The sequence below is a fragment of the Hemibagrus wyckioides genome, linkage group LG10, assembly GCF_019097595.1.
Source record: "Hemibagrus wyckioides isolate EC202008001 linkage group LG10, SWU_Hwy_1.0, whole genome shotgun sequence".
Classification (NCBI taxonomy): Eukaryota; Metazoa; Chordata; class Actinopteri; order Siluriformes; family Bagridae; genus Hemibagrus; species Hemibagrus wyckioides.
In genome coordinates, this window is record NC_080719.1 from 587,501 (window position 1) to 602,277 (window position 14,777).

Sequence of the window (14,777 nt, forward strand, 5' to 3'; positions counted from 1 at the left end):
CTGAACAGGATACAGCGCTTACTGAATACAATACAAACAATAAAAAATAAAGTTTCCTCATCTACAGCATGAAGTCTTTGTGTTTATTGATGAATTGACCTATATACAGCAGTGATTTGGCAAGTTTTATTTAAATAAAGATTTCTGGACAGTTATCTTCACACTGGTCTGTGTCTACGTGTGTGATTACGGTTACAGTTTAAAGAGCTTCAGGGATCTTTGTTTATGTGCCATTGGGTCTATAGTTTCAAAACCTGCTACAGAAATCAAAGCTAAAACCCTGTTAAGAAATGTGAGTGTTTGATTCATTTTGGAAAAAAATAAGAATGAATATTTTCCAGGAAGTGTGAGGCAGATGAGGCTGGAGTCTCACGTTCACCTGATTCTCTCACACTCATTAAATAATCTAAAAGCAGCAGTGGGCTTGTTTTGTTTGTTTCTATCCAGCTTTTCAAGTTCAAGGCTAAAATAGTTCATCCTTCGTAGATCTTCCAGAAGATCATAAAGACAGAGGGATGAGGCTCGAGTGTTTCTCTGTCTCACGAGTCCATCAGATTGGACCAGTGGACCAGTGTCTGAACCAGGGTCAGCGTTTCCTCCAGCAGAGCCTGAGATGTTTGCAGCCTACCTGATCTTCTTGGCCCTGGAGTTTGGGGAGTGGCTTGTGGAGGAGTGGGCGTGGCCATCGTTGATTGTGAATGGTTTGGGAGCGCAGGTCTTACTTGTACTCTCTTGCTTGTCTGGTTGGTCATGGCGCTTTGTGCTCGTCTGTTTGTTACCAGTGATGGACTGCAGAGAAAAGACACCGGATCAGAAACATGCTGGTGATGCTGGCGCCATCTAGTGGCCGATCTTTTTTTATGTTGTACCCTGTGCTATGGTCACTCAGCCTACATAAACTCACTTAGTTTATAAATAAATGCTGCTGAGAGAAATGTTAGTGAGATGTAAAGCCGCATCTGAGCGTGTGGAACAACTGACCTGCAGCATGCACTGACCCAGAGAGCTGCTCTTCTTCACACTGTCACCTGAGGAAGAGGAGGATTTCTTCTTTTTCTGCAGAGGCTTATACAGTGAGACATTTCTGATTATTACTAGAACAAAGCGATGTGATGATCAGATTTTTATCTGGAATTTACTCAGAGAAATATAGAGCTGTATTAATGTTCAGATTTCTCTCAGATAAAATAGCAAAGTTCTCAATGACTGATGAGTCTGTTATTTAATCATTTTTATTCGACGTTATGCTGATGTTCTGTGTGTAAAAGCATTCATGATTTCTTTGTTCTTATTTATTCTGTCTAAGATAATTCAGATGTTTTAGTGTTTGGTGGAATCGTCTGTTTATGGTGAAGTGAAAAATTAGTGAAAGTTTGGAAAACAGAGCTTTAGAATCGATTGTCATTAAATCATTATTTTGGAGGAGACGAGATCACAGTTTTAGACAGATGTGTGATTATAATCTACACTCCCAGACGTCTTCATTCTGACCACAAAACTAGCAACTGACCACAATAATAGTGTTACACCAGAACATCTCCCTGTGTACTCGGTGTTGGAGAACGAGAGGACGCAGTCACCTGTTTGGAGGATGTGGAGGGTTTTTTGTTGCTGTTCAGGCTGAGTGTCTGCACCGGAGCAGACGGAGGTTCTGAGGAGGCCACAGACTCGACCACGCTGTCCTGGGAGCAGCTGAGCGACAGGCTGCACATTCCCTCGCTCACCTCCTCACTCTCGCCATCCTCAGGAGCGTTACGGAACTGTCGCATCATCAGCAGCACGTTGGTGGGAGAGGCGGTCGTGGACATGTCTCCCTGAAATATCATCACGCTCGATCATTCTCCTACCGAGACACTCGGCTACAGACGGACAGAGTAGAAGAGCTCGTGTTCGTACCGTGACCCAGGAGTTATGCAGCAGCTCACTGGCTGTGATGCGATGTGCAGGGTCGACTTTCAGCAGGCAGCTGAGCACCGCTTTAGCTGTGAGAGAAACGCAGAAGGAACGCTGACGTGGAGTTAGTAAGAAGAGCAAAGGAATTCTGGGTAATGTGAATAAGAGTGAGTGTGTGTTAACCTGCGTCACTGACGGTGTCCCACACAGGAGCCCAGAAGTTCAGCTCTCCTTTCTTTATCATTTCTGATAGATGTTCCTCAGAGCTGGACCTGAATGGAAGTTCTCCACTTAACCTACAGAAGAAGTGATATCAGAGATCATCAGTCATTACTGACAAATGTGTGTGTGTGTGTGTGTGTGAGTGAGACACAGTGTGGCCTTACAGCATGTACATGATGACTCCGATGCTCCACATGTCACACTGCTGGCTGTACTCGTGGCCGTTGATCACTTCAGGTGCTGATGGGGCAAAGATATGCCTCAAAATTGTCAGACATCAGAGTGTATGTGTGTGTGTGTGTTAGAGACAGAGAGATGGTTTTTGGTGTACAGGAAGTTCTCTGCGCTGCATCTCCTCGCCTGAAACACTTTCAGCTTCATGCTATTTAAATTAGGTCAGTCTCTGCTTTTTAATCAGCGCACATAGAACTTATTAGACTAGCTGACACTGATTCATCAAATGACAAGTAAATGAGAGCATGTGTGTGTGTGTGTGTGTGTGTGTTACCCATGTATTTGGGTGTTCCACATGTGGTTTGCAGCATGTTCCCACTTCTCACTCCACCTTTCTGCACAGACAGTCCGAAATCTGTGATCTGACACACACACACATTCAATTTACACAATTATTAATACAGCTATTTAACCTTATGCTATACTTAAATCAAACCAGACTTAACCTCAGTAACCCAAAGGAAACTTGCAAACAGTTTCATAAAAACCAGTCCACAATAAGACATAAAAAATACCACACACACACACACACACGATTTTACCTTTTTCATAATTAGGTTCAGCTCTACACTGCGTGACCTTTTAATGTAATATAGAGCACACACACCCTGAGCCGGATCAATCTCCTTTACATCTAAACTCCATTTTGAATATTTACAGTCCAAATAGGCTTTTGTGGAAAAGGCTGGGCCACACACACACACACACACACATACACTCTGATGAATAATACATATGAAGAGTATATATGGTTTCAGTGGGCTGTAGGGGCGAGCTGAATAGATAAGTGGGAGAGATGACCACCTCTGGCCAGATAAAGGTGGTTGTTGTGCAGCAGGACAGTGTCGCCTCGCCCTGAGGTTCCGCTCTGATTTATTCTCTCGGCTGTAACTCATCACAACCTTACACCACACCTAGTGTTTTGTGCCATTTCCCTTCAGCTGCAGATGCATGCTGGGAACCGGCCGATTGTCCGCTTCAGAAAAGAACACTTTTCCTTGAGAGAAGAATATTACAAAAAAATCAGCTTATCCTGGAGCGCTGGAGTAATGTGACACCTCTCATACATGATGATGACGAGGTGGAGGAGAGAGGACGCGGGTTCTGTACACGGGTTCTGTACACGGGTTCTGTACGAGGGTTCTGTACGAGGGTTCTGTACGAGGGTTCTGTCCAGGTGAAATGCAAGACCTCATGCTTGATTGTCTTGTCTTGTCTTGTCTTGTCTTGTTTAGTCTTGTTTTGCCGTTCTCACCTTGATGTTTATCATGGTGTGATCGTTGCTATGGTGATAACTGTCCACAAGAATGTTTTCCAGTTTGAGATCTCTGTGAACAATGTCTGAGAAAAGAAAAGAAAAGAAAAGAAGAGAGAGAGAGAGCGAGAGAGAGAGAGAGAGAGAGAGAGAGCGCGAGAGAGAGAGAGAGAGAGAGAGAGAGAGAGAGAGAGCGAGAGAGAGAGAGAGAGAGAGAGAGAGAGATAAGTCAATATTTTAATAATTAGATGAAAAAAATCCTTCTGTCCTGAAGATGTGGAGAACTTCCAAGTTCCAGCTTCACCTCTGATACACAGCACTGACACTGGAGACTCCTTACACACACACACACACACACACGCACACACACACACATACACCACATTGCTATTTCATACACATTTATTAATCTGTTTATTATCAGTGGATTATAGGTTTTAGGATTGTTATTATTATTAGTATTATTATTATTATCAGAGCAAGTACATTCATTAATATAAAGCTGTGATGTTCAGCTGTCAGAGCTGCGGTTATAGAGAATTAATCAACTGACCACTCTGACCAATCAGAGTGCAGAACCCAGTAGCTGTGTGTAATGATAACACTAATGAAGCAGCAGTGTGTGTTTGTGGAACATGAGTCCTCTAATATTTAGCTGGTTATGAGCTGGTGTGGATGTAAAGCCGCAGCAGCACTCCGAGTCTGTTGGAAAACACACCTATTAATCAGTATTCCTCCCCTGCTCATCGTTAATGACTCATTAGCCCGGTGTAATGGTGTCTCCTTGCCAAGCAACGTCCTAAATTACCTTTAACTGGAGATTTCAGCAGAAGAGAGAAAATTGCAGCGTGTCTTCAGAATCAATTAAAAGGGGCTGATATTTAGTCTGGCAGTTGCTATATTATCTGATAATTAGACGAAGCCCAGAGCTCGGTAATGACGGAGAGACTTAATGCGTCTGCATTCAGCACAGCAATGATCAGATGTCAATGAGAACAAAGCGGTGGAGGTCCGGTTTATGATGTGACCAATTTGCCCAGATGTGGAGAACAATCTGTGTACACGACGTCTCTCTGAGGGCCGCATCACTGAAACCATTAAACTCTAATGAGATTACACATATGAGAATGTGAAGTTTAATACAGGCTGGAAAAAAAAAAAAAAACACCACGGACCTCCCACACACTCGCTCGCTCCCTCGCTCCCTCGCTCCAGATAATCACCGGCCTTAAAAGTAGCTCATGGAGCTCATTTACAGTCATCTGACCAGCGGTTTAATGAGAGAAACCGAGTAAGTGTGGATAGAATCACTGATCTGAGACACTCACATGAATCTGGGATAAAGTTTACTGTGGAGCCATCGGGAACAACGCTGAAGCCATCAGCTCCATTACGTTTCTGATTATGGCATTTGGTTCATGGCTCTGTCATTCTGGTAGTGTGTGTGTGTGTGTGTGTGTGTGTGAGCATTACCCAGTTTGTGAAGGTAGACAGTGGCCTCGGCTAAGCTTCTGATGATATGTCTGGTCTCCTCCTCGCTGAAACGCTTGTTTTTCTGTAAGAGTTTCTTCAGCTCTCCACCTTCACACAGATCTACAACCAGGTACATTCTCTGCAACACACACACACACACACACACGCCCTCTGGGCCTCTAGAAAAGCTCTAACAAACCCCAGTTATGATATTCTTCTACCTTTCACGCTCCTCTGGCAGCTCACCTCAGGCGTCTCCAACACCTCCTCCAGGTGGATGATGTGTTTGTGGTTCACCTGCTTCAGGATGTTCACCTCTCGCTCCAACAGCTTCACACCTGAACTCCCAGCCTGCATCAGACACACGCTGTCAGAGGAGACACGGAACATATGCCGCCCGCCAGCACACTATGACCACCGCAAGCTTACCTTCTCTTTGTTCACCTTCTTTATCGCCCACTTCTTCTGCGTCTCCATGTGAGTGGCTTCATAGACGACCCCGAAGCTTCCTTGACCCAGTTTCCTCCCGATGGAGTAGATCTGCTGCGGATCCAAATGAAAAGGGCAGCGTTATGTCGAGCAGTACACATTTCCTTTTCTTCTTCTCCGACAGTAAACAACCGCCACTGCCTTAATGGGGACATGATGAGGGCGATGGGGGTAAACGGGGCAGGAGGAGGAGGAGGAAGGGGGGGTGTTTTTCAGGCCTGCTCATGCTCTATTAAGTCGAGACCTGAATCCTTAAAGTGGAACTTAATTTTCAAGTTTGCCAGTCTCTGGAGTTTGAGAGAATATAGTATTTCTAATCAAGTTACAAATGATTAAGTTGCTGCCGCAGTTCATTCAATCTCAGGTCTAATTAACTTGATCATTATCTCGACGCATGCAAGGCTGAGCACAGACTGCTGCGGATTTGGCAAAGACGGCACGCGGAGGTCTCCCGAGAGGACGAGGCCAATCAGAGGCGCAGAGAGGTGCGAGCTGCCTCCAGGCCTAAGGGGGAGCTGTGACAAGAGCAGGCCGGGGCAGGTGAGGGCAGACGAGGGCAGGCAGGGGCAGGTGAGGGCAGACAAGAGCAGGCGGGGGCAGGTGAGGGCAGACGAGGGCAGGCGGGGGCAGGTGAGGGCAGACGAGGGCAGGCCGGGGGCAGGTGAGGGCAGACAAGAGCAGGCGGGGGCAGGTGAGGGCAGACGAGGGCAGGCGGGGACAGGTGAGGGCAGACGAGAGCAGGCGGGGGCAGGTGAGGGCAGACGTAGGCAAGCGAGTGAAGATGAGAGCAGATGGGGCAGACAAGGGCAGACAAGGGCAGGTGAGGACAGACGGGGGCAGACGAGGCCTCGGGTCACAGTGTAGGCCGTCGTCCATTCTGAAGCGATCATCACGACGCCCTGTTCACTTCATTCTGTGACACTGCACTCTGGAGGGTCCCTCTGTACAGATTTAAAATGGCAGCCGTTTGGGACACACTTTAACAAAGCCGGTGTTTTATTGTGGCACAACTACTGACACTGACACCACACACACACTCAATAATAACACAAGTGTTTATTTTCTACGCGTGTCTGTGAGACAGAGCCGCAGTGACAGAGACATTTGAACTGAACAAACTGGTGTGAGATCAGCGAGGCTTTGATCAGCTCCTGGGGGCGTGTCCTGTACGGGGGTTGTGGGGTTCAGCATGGAGCGCATCCTCTCAGAGGCACAGCTGAACTGACCTGAGCTTCCAGGAATGTTGTTGCTGCTCTGGTTGCAGTCAGGACGTGTGGTGTGGTGTGAGATCAGTGGTAACACATCGGTCTGCTACCTGAATGTCAGCTTCATCCTTCAGCCGAGTGTGTGGCACTTTCTTCTCTGCACTGTTCACACGCGTCCACTGCGTGGCCATCTTCTCACCAGCTCCACAAACATCCATCTGAGTCATGAAGAAGAAAAAATGGAGTCTTTAGTGAGCTGCTCGTTAGCGTTCCAGATATTTTTATAAAGCAGACAGAACTTAGATTTAGAACACTCCGTCTTTTTCACTTCTTAATCTACCTTTTTCATTTCGTTTTAATTAAAATATAATAAATATTATGTAATCTGATTTATGAAGTCCCTTTTTGCAAATGTCAAGATGCTAAACAAATTAAGCTTGATACGAGGTTCACTAAATTTATAATCCCATTATGAATGAGATATTCTTGGAATAGCTGACTAATATAATTTGATGAAATATTAAGAGAGAAGGATATTAAGAGAGAAGGAGGAGTGAAATACTGCATGGTTCTGTGTAAGAAGGTCCACAGTGACGTATGCCTTCAATAGATTACTCACTAACCAATCTTATGAGCAGTCATGTGACCCACAGAGCTACATGTCACTTAAAAATGGAAAAGACATACGAATCTTCTTCATTTGTCCTTTAAAAGAATTCAAATGCACAGAAACGTTCATACAAAGCACTTCACCTCGTAGTCTCCACATGAACAGTTAAGCACAATTAAGTGGAGTTGAAAAATGCTCTCCAGAGCCAAATTAAATGTAAAGCAATTACAGCGTGATGACTGGGAGGCGCCGGAGTGGATCCACCAAACGGGCAGCAATTAATTATTAACGAGGAAGCAGTGTCTTTAACCTCTTCCATCTCTGCTGATGCGCTCCTCGTAACAGCGCCGTCTCTGCCATTAGCGCCGGATATCCACTCATCAGGGCCGCGTGACAGACTCCGAAAAGCCCAATCATAAAAGGCTCATCACGGCTCGTTTGAGAGCGACGGAGGCATGTGATGAGTATATCACAGGGCTCGGGACACGGGGCAGGAAATGAGATACGGAGGTCAGGGCAGGGAGACGGGCGACCTCGTGAGCAAATCAGCGGCTCCTGCGGTTCTGGGGGTTCTAGCGACTGAGAGAGAGGTGTAGGCTTTCACCTGATGGAGAGGCTCAGGTACACGACAGGGACAGAAATAAAAGGAGACGAGTCAGAGGTGTGTGTGAGTGTGGACCGAGGACTGGTGTGTGTACAGTGACCTGCAGAAGCATGAAGGAATCTGATGGCTTTTAATGAACTTTTAAACTGCTATTTAGAGCGTGAGGGAAGACGACAGAACTGCGTGATGAAGCAGAAGTTGATTATTTTCCTCTAACAGCATGTCCCCAAGGCTTTTATTCTTCTTACAAAAAACTATCAGAGTTTGTTCCACACGTTACTGAGAAACACAAAGAAGTATGAACTCCTCTCTCCTGAAGATGTGGAGAACTTCAAGCTCCATTTTCACCTCTGACTGATATACACATACACATACACACACACACACACACACACACACATACACACACAGCACTGACACTGAAGACTCCTTACACTCACACACATACAAACACACACACACACAGATACATAGCACTGACACTGGAGACTCCTTACACACATAAACATCTGTTAACCTGAGTGTGCATCACACGTCTCTGTGAATGAGCTGTTGCTATGGAAACGATGAGGTATCAGAGCGAGTGCATTAATATAAACCTGTGCTGCAGTCTGACCTGCTGTTAGAGAGAATTAATGTGTCTAATCTAAATCCAGAAGAACTCCGGAGACACAGATTTAAATCATCAACACTGACCAAGTAGCTGTAGTCTGCAGGAAGTCTGTGTTGATTACCATCTCCTCCTGAGCTTTAGACCTACACACACACACACACAAACAAATGTTTTCAGATCTCTCTCTCTCTCACACACACACACAGCATTAGGTTGTTGTCACTCATATAAATATTAGCTGCATTAGTACACGAGTCTCTCTGCGTCTCCTCAGCTCCTGATCTCCATGAGCACTGTGTAATTACAGTGGCTTGAACCTGAGTGATGGAAACTTCTGAATTTTTTATTTCTCCTCCATAACTGTCAGAAGTCCATTAGCGTTTATTTACTGATTATTGACGGACGGAAGTGTGCATCATTTCTGCTTCATGGCTCTGACCCTGAACAGAGAAGAACTGCCCTAAAAGCCCCACAGCCTCTTCTCTGACACGCCCTTTTACAGAGTTAACTTGAGAAGAATTACAAGACACACCTCCACGTGGGAAACTAATCCCGTCTGAACAGGGCTGCAGTCTCTGTGTGTGGGGATCGGAGCTGTGAGTCCACACGGTTCTGAGTACTGGATTATTTTCATCAGTGAGTGATCGATTCTAAAGGACGGGTTTCAGAGGAAGTGATCCGCCTAGATGCTGCATGACGGGTAAAAGCTATTAATATTTAGCAACGACACAGGCATATTATTTTTTCTTCCTAAATATTTTATTGGCTTCATCTACAGCTTAATTATTTATCGACAGCTGGCTTTGAGGACAAATGATAAACTTCAGAGCGGTAATGAAGTGTGGAATTACATTACAGTGACAGAGAGCTTTTCCCATCCAGACGCTAAACAGGACTTTATTGATTTTAGCGTTTACTGTGAAAACATTTCACCTCAAACTCCAGGTCCTTTCAAAACACACCTACTCTTCTCACAACGCCTCACTTTACCCCAAAAGCTAACAGGCTGAAGGTCTTGTCTACTGTACTGTTAGCGTTCCAGGCGGACAGAGCGTAGCGGTGTAGTGGTGTTTATCAGGCGTTTACCCTCACTGTGTTGTTCCGGATGCACAACACGCCACCGGTTTGGTCTAAAATGTCACCAGCTCTGTTTTTTGGGTGACATTTATACACTCTGGAGATTACGATTGCTGTCCCTAAACACATGCTGAGTCCAAAACGGTGCCCTATTCACTACTGAATACAGTGCACTATTTACTGCTGTGTGTGTGGAGACATGTGGAACCACAGAGGAGAAAATCCAAGATGCTCTTTTAATCCCATAATGCATCACAAAATATTCATAAACAAGAAAGAGAGATCAGAAAGTAACAGAATTAGCTGTGTGTGTGTGTGTGTGTGTGTGATGGAATGTGACCATCGTCTCTGAATAAAGATCAAACTTTCATAACTTTGAGAGCAGAACTCCTGCATTAACCCTGACTGATCATGCACCTGAGGAATGATGTGGTTTTCTGTGACACTGTAACCTACTGAACCCTGGTATTAATCACTGAGACACGTCCTGAACATTTTGTTATTTTTCTCGGGTTGTGTTGATTGAGGTTCCTGTGCTGAGTTTAAGATGAAGATAAATTGCTCTGCTCCGTCTCTCAGGTAGGTTTCTCTACTAGAAAGATGATGTTCCTCCTCTTGATGTTTTCACAGTCTGCTTTGTTCTGATCATGAATGGTGACATATGTCCAGCTCTCTGTCACTTCCTGTGGTCAGTTCTCACAGCGGATGTTGGTTTCAGAGCCTGGTCACAGTTCTGTAATCGATGCTCTAATGATTAATGTATAAAGATGTTTATTTATTTTAAATCCTATAATTCAGCTTGGCCATGAAGAAGACAAGGAGCTCACCCGACCTCAACACACACACACACACCCCTTTATCTAGCTCTGAAGTGTCTGCAGTGTTGTGCAGTATCTATGGTGAAGGAAATCATGCAGGAGCTCTATGATGACATGTAATTAAGTGACACATGATTCTTTTATTAACCTTCTCACGCTGCCAATGCTGTGAACAATGACAAAAGGTTAAAGAGTTAGAAATGAAATGTACAGTGCGTCCTCGAGGTGGAGTAAAACCCTCACAACTGCAGAAGATCAGGTTCAGTCTGAAGTAGATGCTGCTAAGAGACTCTACACACTGAGAAACACACAAACATCTCAGCTTCACTGGAAACTCCATCGTCCTGACAAAACTCCTGAGTCTCTAACACACCCTGCGGTGGAATTTTATATAGATGGACACTGAACAAAAGCATTTACTCACAGAAACGTCAGTAGCTTGACAGTGTATCCCATATATCAGAGCTTTTCTAACTTTTCCAGCCCCAGTCACTCTTCAGTGATCTTCAGGTGCAAGAGTCAATTACCTGGAAGAAATGGAGAAAAAAAAAACAGTGCATTATGTCATGCTCTTATAATAAAAGTGTATGAATTCAGTAAAAAAAATGTCTGTAAATCTGACTGCCAGTGTGTTCTGCTTGTTTGTGTTGTGATGCGAATCGTGTCACTCATCTTATAGACACTACACACTACAGGCCAGTGTAGATCCTGTGGGTGGAGCTTCATTAATATGGGTGGGAATTATTTTAAATTATTTCCTAACCTTTAGAGACGTTGAGAATAATAATAAAAAAAAAAGACTAATCTCAGCTACTGCACCTTTATATTTTTTTGAAAGCTATAAGAGCAAAAACACACAGCATATTATTATTAGTAGATTAAAGTAATCAAGGCAACAGTTAGTCATATAGTGCAGAATAAAACATACACTATATTGCCAACAGTCTCCACTCTAATTCATCACAAAGGTGTTCTATGGGGTTGAGGTCAGGACTCTGTGCAGGACAGTCAAGTTCCTCCACACCAAACTCACTCATCCATGTCTTTATGGACCTTGCTTTGGTCACTGGTGTGCAGTCATGTTGGAACAGGAAGGGGTCATCCCCAAACTGTTCCCACAAAGAGCATGAAATTGTCCAAAATGTCTTGGTATGAAGCTGAAGCATTAAGAGTTCCTTTCACTGGAACTAAGGGGCGGAGCCCAACCCCTGAAAAACAACACCTGAATTCAATGATCTGGAGGGGTGTCCCAATACTTTTGGCAATATAGTGTATTTAAGCTCCACAGTGCGTCTGAACTCTCGAATCAGAAAATAATCAATAATGTTCTATCAGCTCTGGATCGAACAAAAAATTTAAAAGTTAAAAGTTTATAATAAAGCTCTCTTTACAGTGTGTTATTGTTCCTATAATTAAAGCTCATCATATGGCAGATGCTCCAGAATAATCTAATGCTAATAATAATCGAGTAAAAAAGAAAAGCGTAAAAGACACAGCATCCCATGTGCACGGCCGTAAATCCAACAAAAAGACACCACGAACTCAAAGAGAACAATAAAATTGTGTGCACTTTCACTGGACACTGAAGGACTCTGATAGGATGTCACAGCTGTCAATCACACAGCTAAGGGTGGGAAAAACATCTGGTGGCATTTCAGATTCATAACCAGTCCTGTGAAGGCCAGAATGAAAAAATAAGGAGAAGAAACTCTGGAGTGAGAGTAAAACATTCCTGAAGCACAGGACGGAAGTTCACTGAAATATTTTATAGCCTGGTAATTTAGTGTTTATTCACTTAGAGTCCTGAGAGTGAATAAAACAGCTTCATAGCAGCAGCTGTTGCAGTGTACAGATTTCACTCCTATCTTTAACGTGTGTGTTTGCCTTCATCATCATCATCATCACCACTAGAGTTTATCTCAGGATCCAGATTTGAGATCAGAACATGAAGCTAATCCAGGAGCAGCTCGCTGCATGGCGCCTGATATCCAGCAGCCCACGCCAATAATCATTTCATTCACAAACAAGTAGCAATTAACTCCCTGTGACCTGTGCCGCCTAAATCTAATCATCTGGCATAGAAGCTGCAGAGAACTAACTGTCTCACAGCGCAGAGAGGTTTCACAAACAATCAGTCCACTCGGCTCCACGATTCAGCTCCACAAACCGTCGCTTTAATATATTTATTATTGAGTTTGTATTGAGTGTGCAGCACAATCAACTACAGAAATAATAGCACCCTTCAAAAGAATAAGCAAAAATACTATTATTATTATTATTATTATTATTATTAAAGAAACCCTTCCGGTGAGCTGTTGTAGGTAAATAATCTGCATGATGAAAGTACAATTCTGTATTTCTTAAAAAGCACACCATATTTTTTTCACTACATCAGTTTTAATTTTTTTTACAGTAATAAACGTTCATAATTCCATCTGTAACTTCTTCCTTGGTGTCTCCCTCTCCACTCCTCATTAGAACCCGTTCGGTTTGTCTGAATTCCTGACAGAAATGAGAGACTTGTGTAAAAGTTTAGTATGTAAACAGTTTGTGTTGCAGTGACCAAAGACGACTTTATTAGAAATAAATTATAATATCCTATTTTATATTTTGATAAAAATCTATTCAGGTTTGGATATGCAAATGATCATGATCATGACGAATATCTGCATATGCAAATTAGACTGGTGTGACGTCACGTGGTGACTTCTAGCGTCCTATTGATCCAATTTCCCCTGAAACTAGTCACAGACTCTGAGTGTAATGATGATGTAATGATGACGTAAAGGCGTGACGTGTGGTGTCATGTTAATTTTATTTTATTTATCTAACATTCATAAAACCACTTTCGTGTGTTTTATTAACGACCGAAAAAAATCTTAAAGCTGGAAATTGATTGAAGAATATTTGAGTAAACAGAAGGAGACAGTTACCTTACTTTAGATCCGTCAGTAAATAGAGCCAGTAAATAAAGTGAGTTGTTAGTTTGAGATTTGTGAGAAATTAATAACTGACTTGTTAAAAATAAATAAATAAATAACTAGCACGACAAGCTACACGGCCGCACGAGCGTGCGTTACCATGACAACCGCTTGTCTTTCATTTCCGTGTCCCAGAGCTCCGAAATCACCCAAACTGACCGTGTTTATGTGTTTATTAATGAATAATCACACCTTTACCTGCCATCAGCTCTGAGTGTGTCTCTGCTCCGGGACAATTTCCTCGGCGGCACGCGCAGAAACTTTTAATCCCCTCGAGGCTGGAAAGTGCAAAACTACGGCAAGCCCAGAGGGACGGGGGGGCGGGGGCGGCACGGTCACGCGAAGCACAAAGCTGGACACATGACTGCAGTCTTTAGTCCACACTGCTGTGTTCTGTCAGGTGTGTTTGTACTCTTTCTGTTAAATTTTCAGCTGTTTATTAATCTGTTGTGTATTGTGTTTTATATTCACTCAAATTGTTAATAAATACAAGTTCATTTAGATTCACTGCAAATGAATTCCCCAAGAGTGTCAATTCATCTGTCACCAAGAATATATTAGCATTTATTTTTATATTATTACAAAATTTTAGAATTATTTTCTTTACTGTTAGTTGATATGAAATGTTTAGTGGTATTTGTCTCCATCTGCTGGTGATAAATTGCATTGCAGCGTGTGGACTAATCTCAGTAACTAAACACAAACTTCTGAAATGTTCCAACTTCATAACATCAACTTAAAGACTGTTTTTTTTATCCTGGAAACATTCATGAGTTTTGTATAAAATCACAAAGTTTTATCAACAGTTAATTATCAACATTTATGTTATTTCCTAGGCGGCACGGTGGCTTAGTGGTTAGCACGTTCTCCTCACACCTTCAGTGTTCTGGGCTCGATTCTCGAGTGTGTGGAGTTTGCATGTTCTCCCTGTGCTTGGTGGGTTTCCTCCCACAGTCCAAAGACATGCTTCTAGGCTGATTGGAGTCTCTAAATTGCCCGGTGTGTGTGCCCTGCGATGGGTTGGCACTCTGTCCAGGGTGTATCCTGCCTTGATGCCTGAGACGTCTGCTCCCCATGACCCGAGTATAGATCGGATAAGCGGTACAGACAAGGGCATGAAAAAGAAAAACATTATTTCCTGTCCAGTGTCACCCAGATGAGGTTATCTTCTGAGCCAGGTTCCTCTCAAGGTTTCTTCCTCAGATCATCTCAGGGAGTTTTTTCTTCACCACCGTCACCTCAGGCTTCTCATTAGAGATAAAATAGTGACTTAACTTTAAACCTTGTATTTTTTTACTTTCTA

The 14,777-nt window shown here is 43.5% G+C and overlaps 1 protein-coding gene across 6 annotated transcripts in view; it reads right to left on the minus strand.

Annotated features, from left to right (window-relative positions):
* stk33 (serine/threonine kinase 33) overlaps positions 1-13,799 on the minus strand; it is a 16,137-nt gene extending 2,338 nt beyond the window's left edge. The window contains exons 1-15 of one of the 6 annotated variants that reach the window (XM_058400256.1): positions 13,673-13,799; positions 10,918-11,020; positions 8,682-8,741; positions 6,882-6,989; positions 5,507-5,617; positions 5,324-5,428; positions 5,078-5,216; positions 3,605-3,690; positions 2,624-2,711; positions 2,280-2,355; positions 2,077-2,189; positions 1,897-1,982; positions 1,581-1,814; positions 982-1,065; positions 1-789 (exon numbers count right to left, since the gene is read on the minus strand). The exon at positions 1-789 is cut by the window's left edge and continues 2,338 nt beyond it. In XM_058400256.1, coding sequence (XP_058256239.1) covers positions 625-789; positions 982-1,065; positions 1,581-1,814; positions 1,897-1,982; positions 2,077-2,189; positions 2,280-2,355; positions 2,624-2,711; positions 3,605-3,690; positions 5,078-5,216; positions 5,324-5,428; positions 5,507-5,617; positions 6,882-6,989 — 1,395 coding nt within the window. In that variant the 5' untranslated portion in view covers positions 8,682-8,741; positions 10,918-11,020; positions 13,673-13,799 and the 3' untranslated portion in view covers positions 1-624. Of the gene's footprint in view, positions 790-981; positions 1,066-1,580; positions 1,815-1,896; positions 1,983-2,076; positions 2,190-2,279; positions 2,356-2,623; positions 2,712-3,604; positions 3,691-5,077; positions 5,217-5,323; positions 5,429-5,506; positions 5,621-6,881; positions 6,990-8,681; positions 8,742-10,917; positions 11,021-13,666 lie in introns of all 6 variants that reach the window. The other 5 variants (XM_058400252.1, XM_058400253.1, XM_058400257.1 and 2 more) reach the window with 5 other exon arrangements.
* Positions 13,800-14,777: the final 978 nt, after the last annotated feature.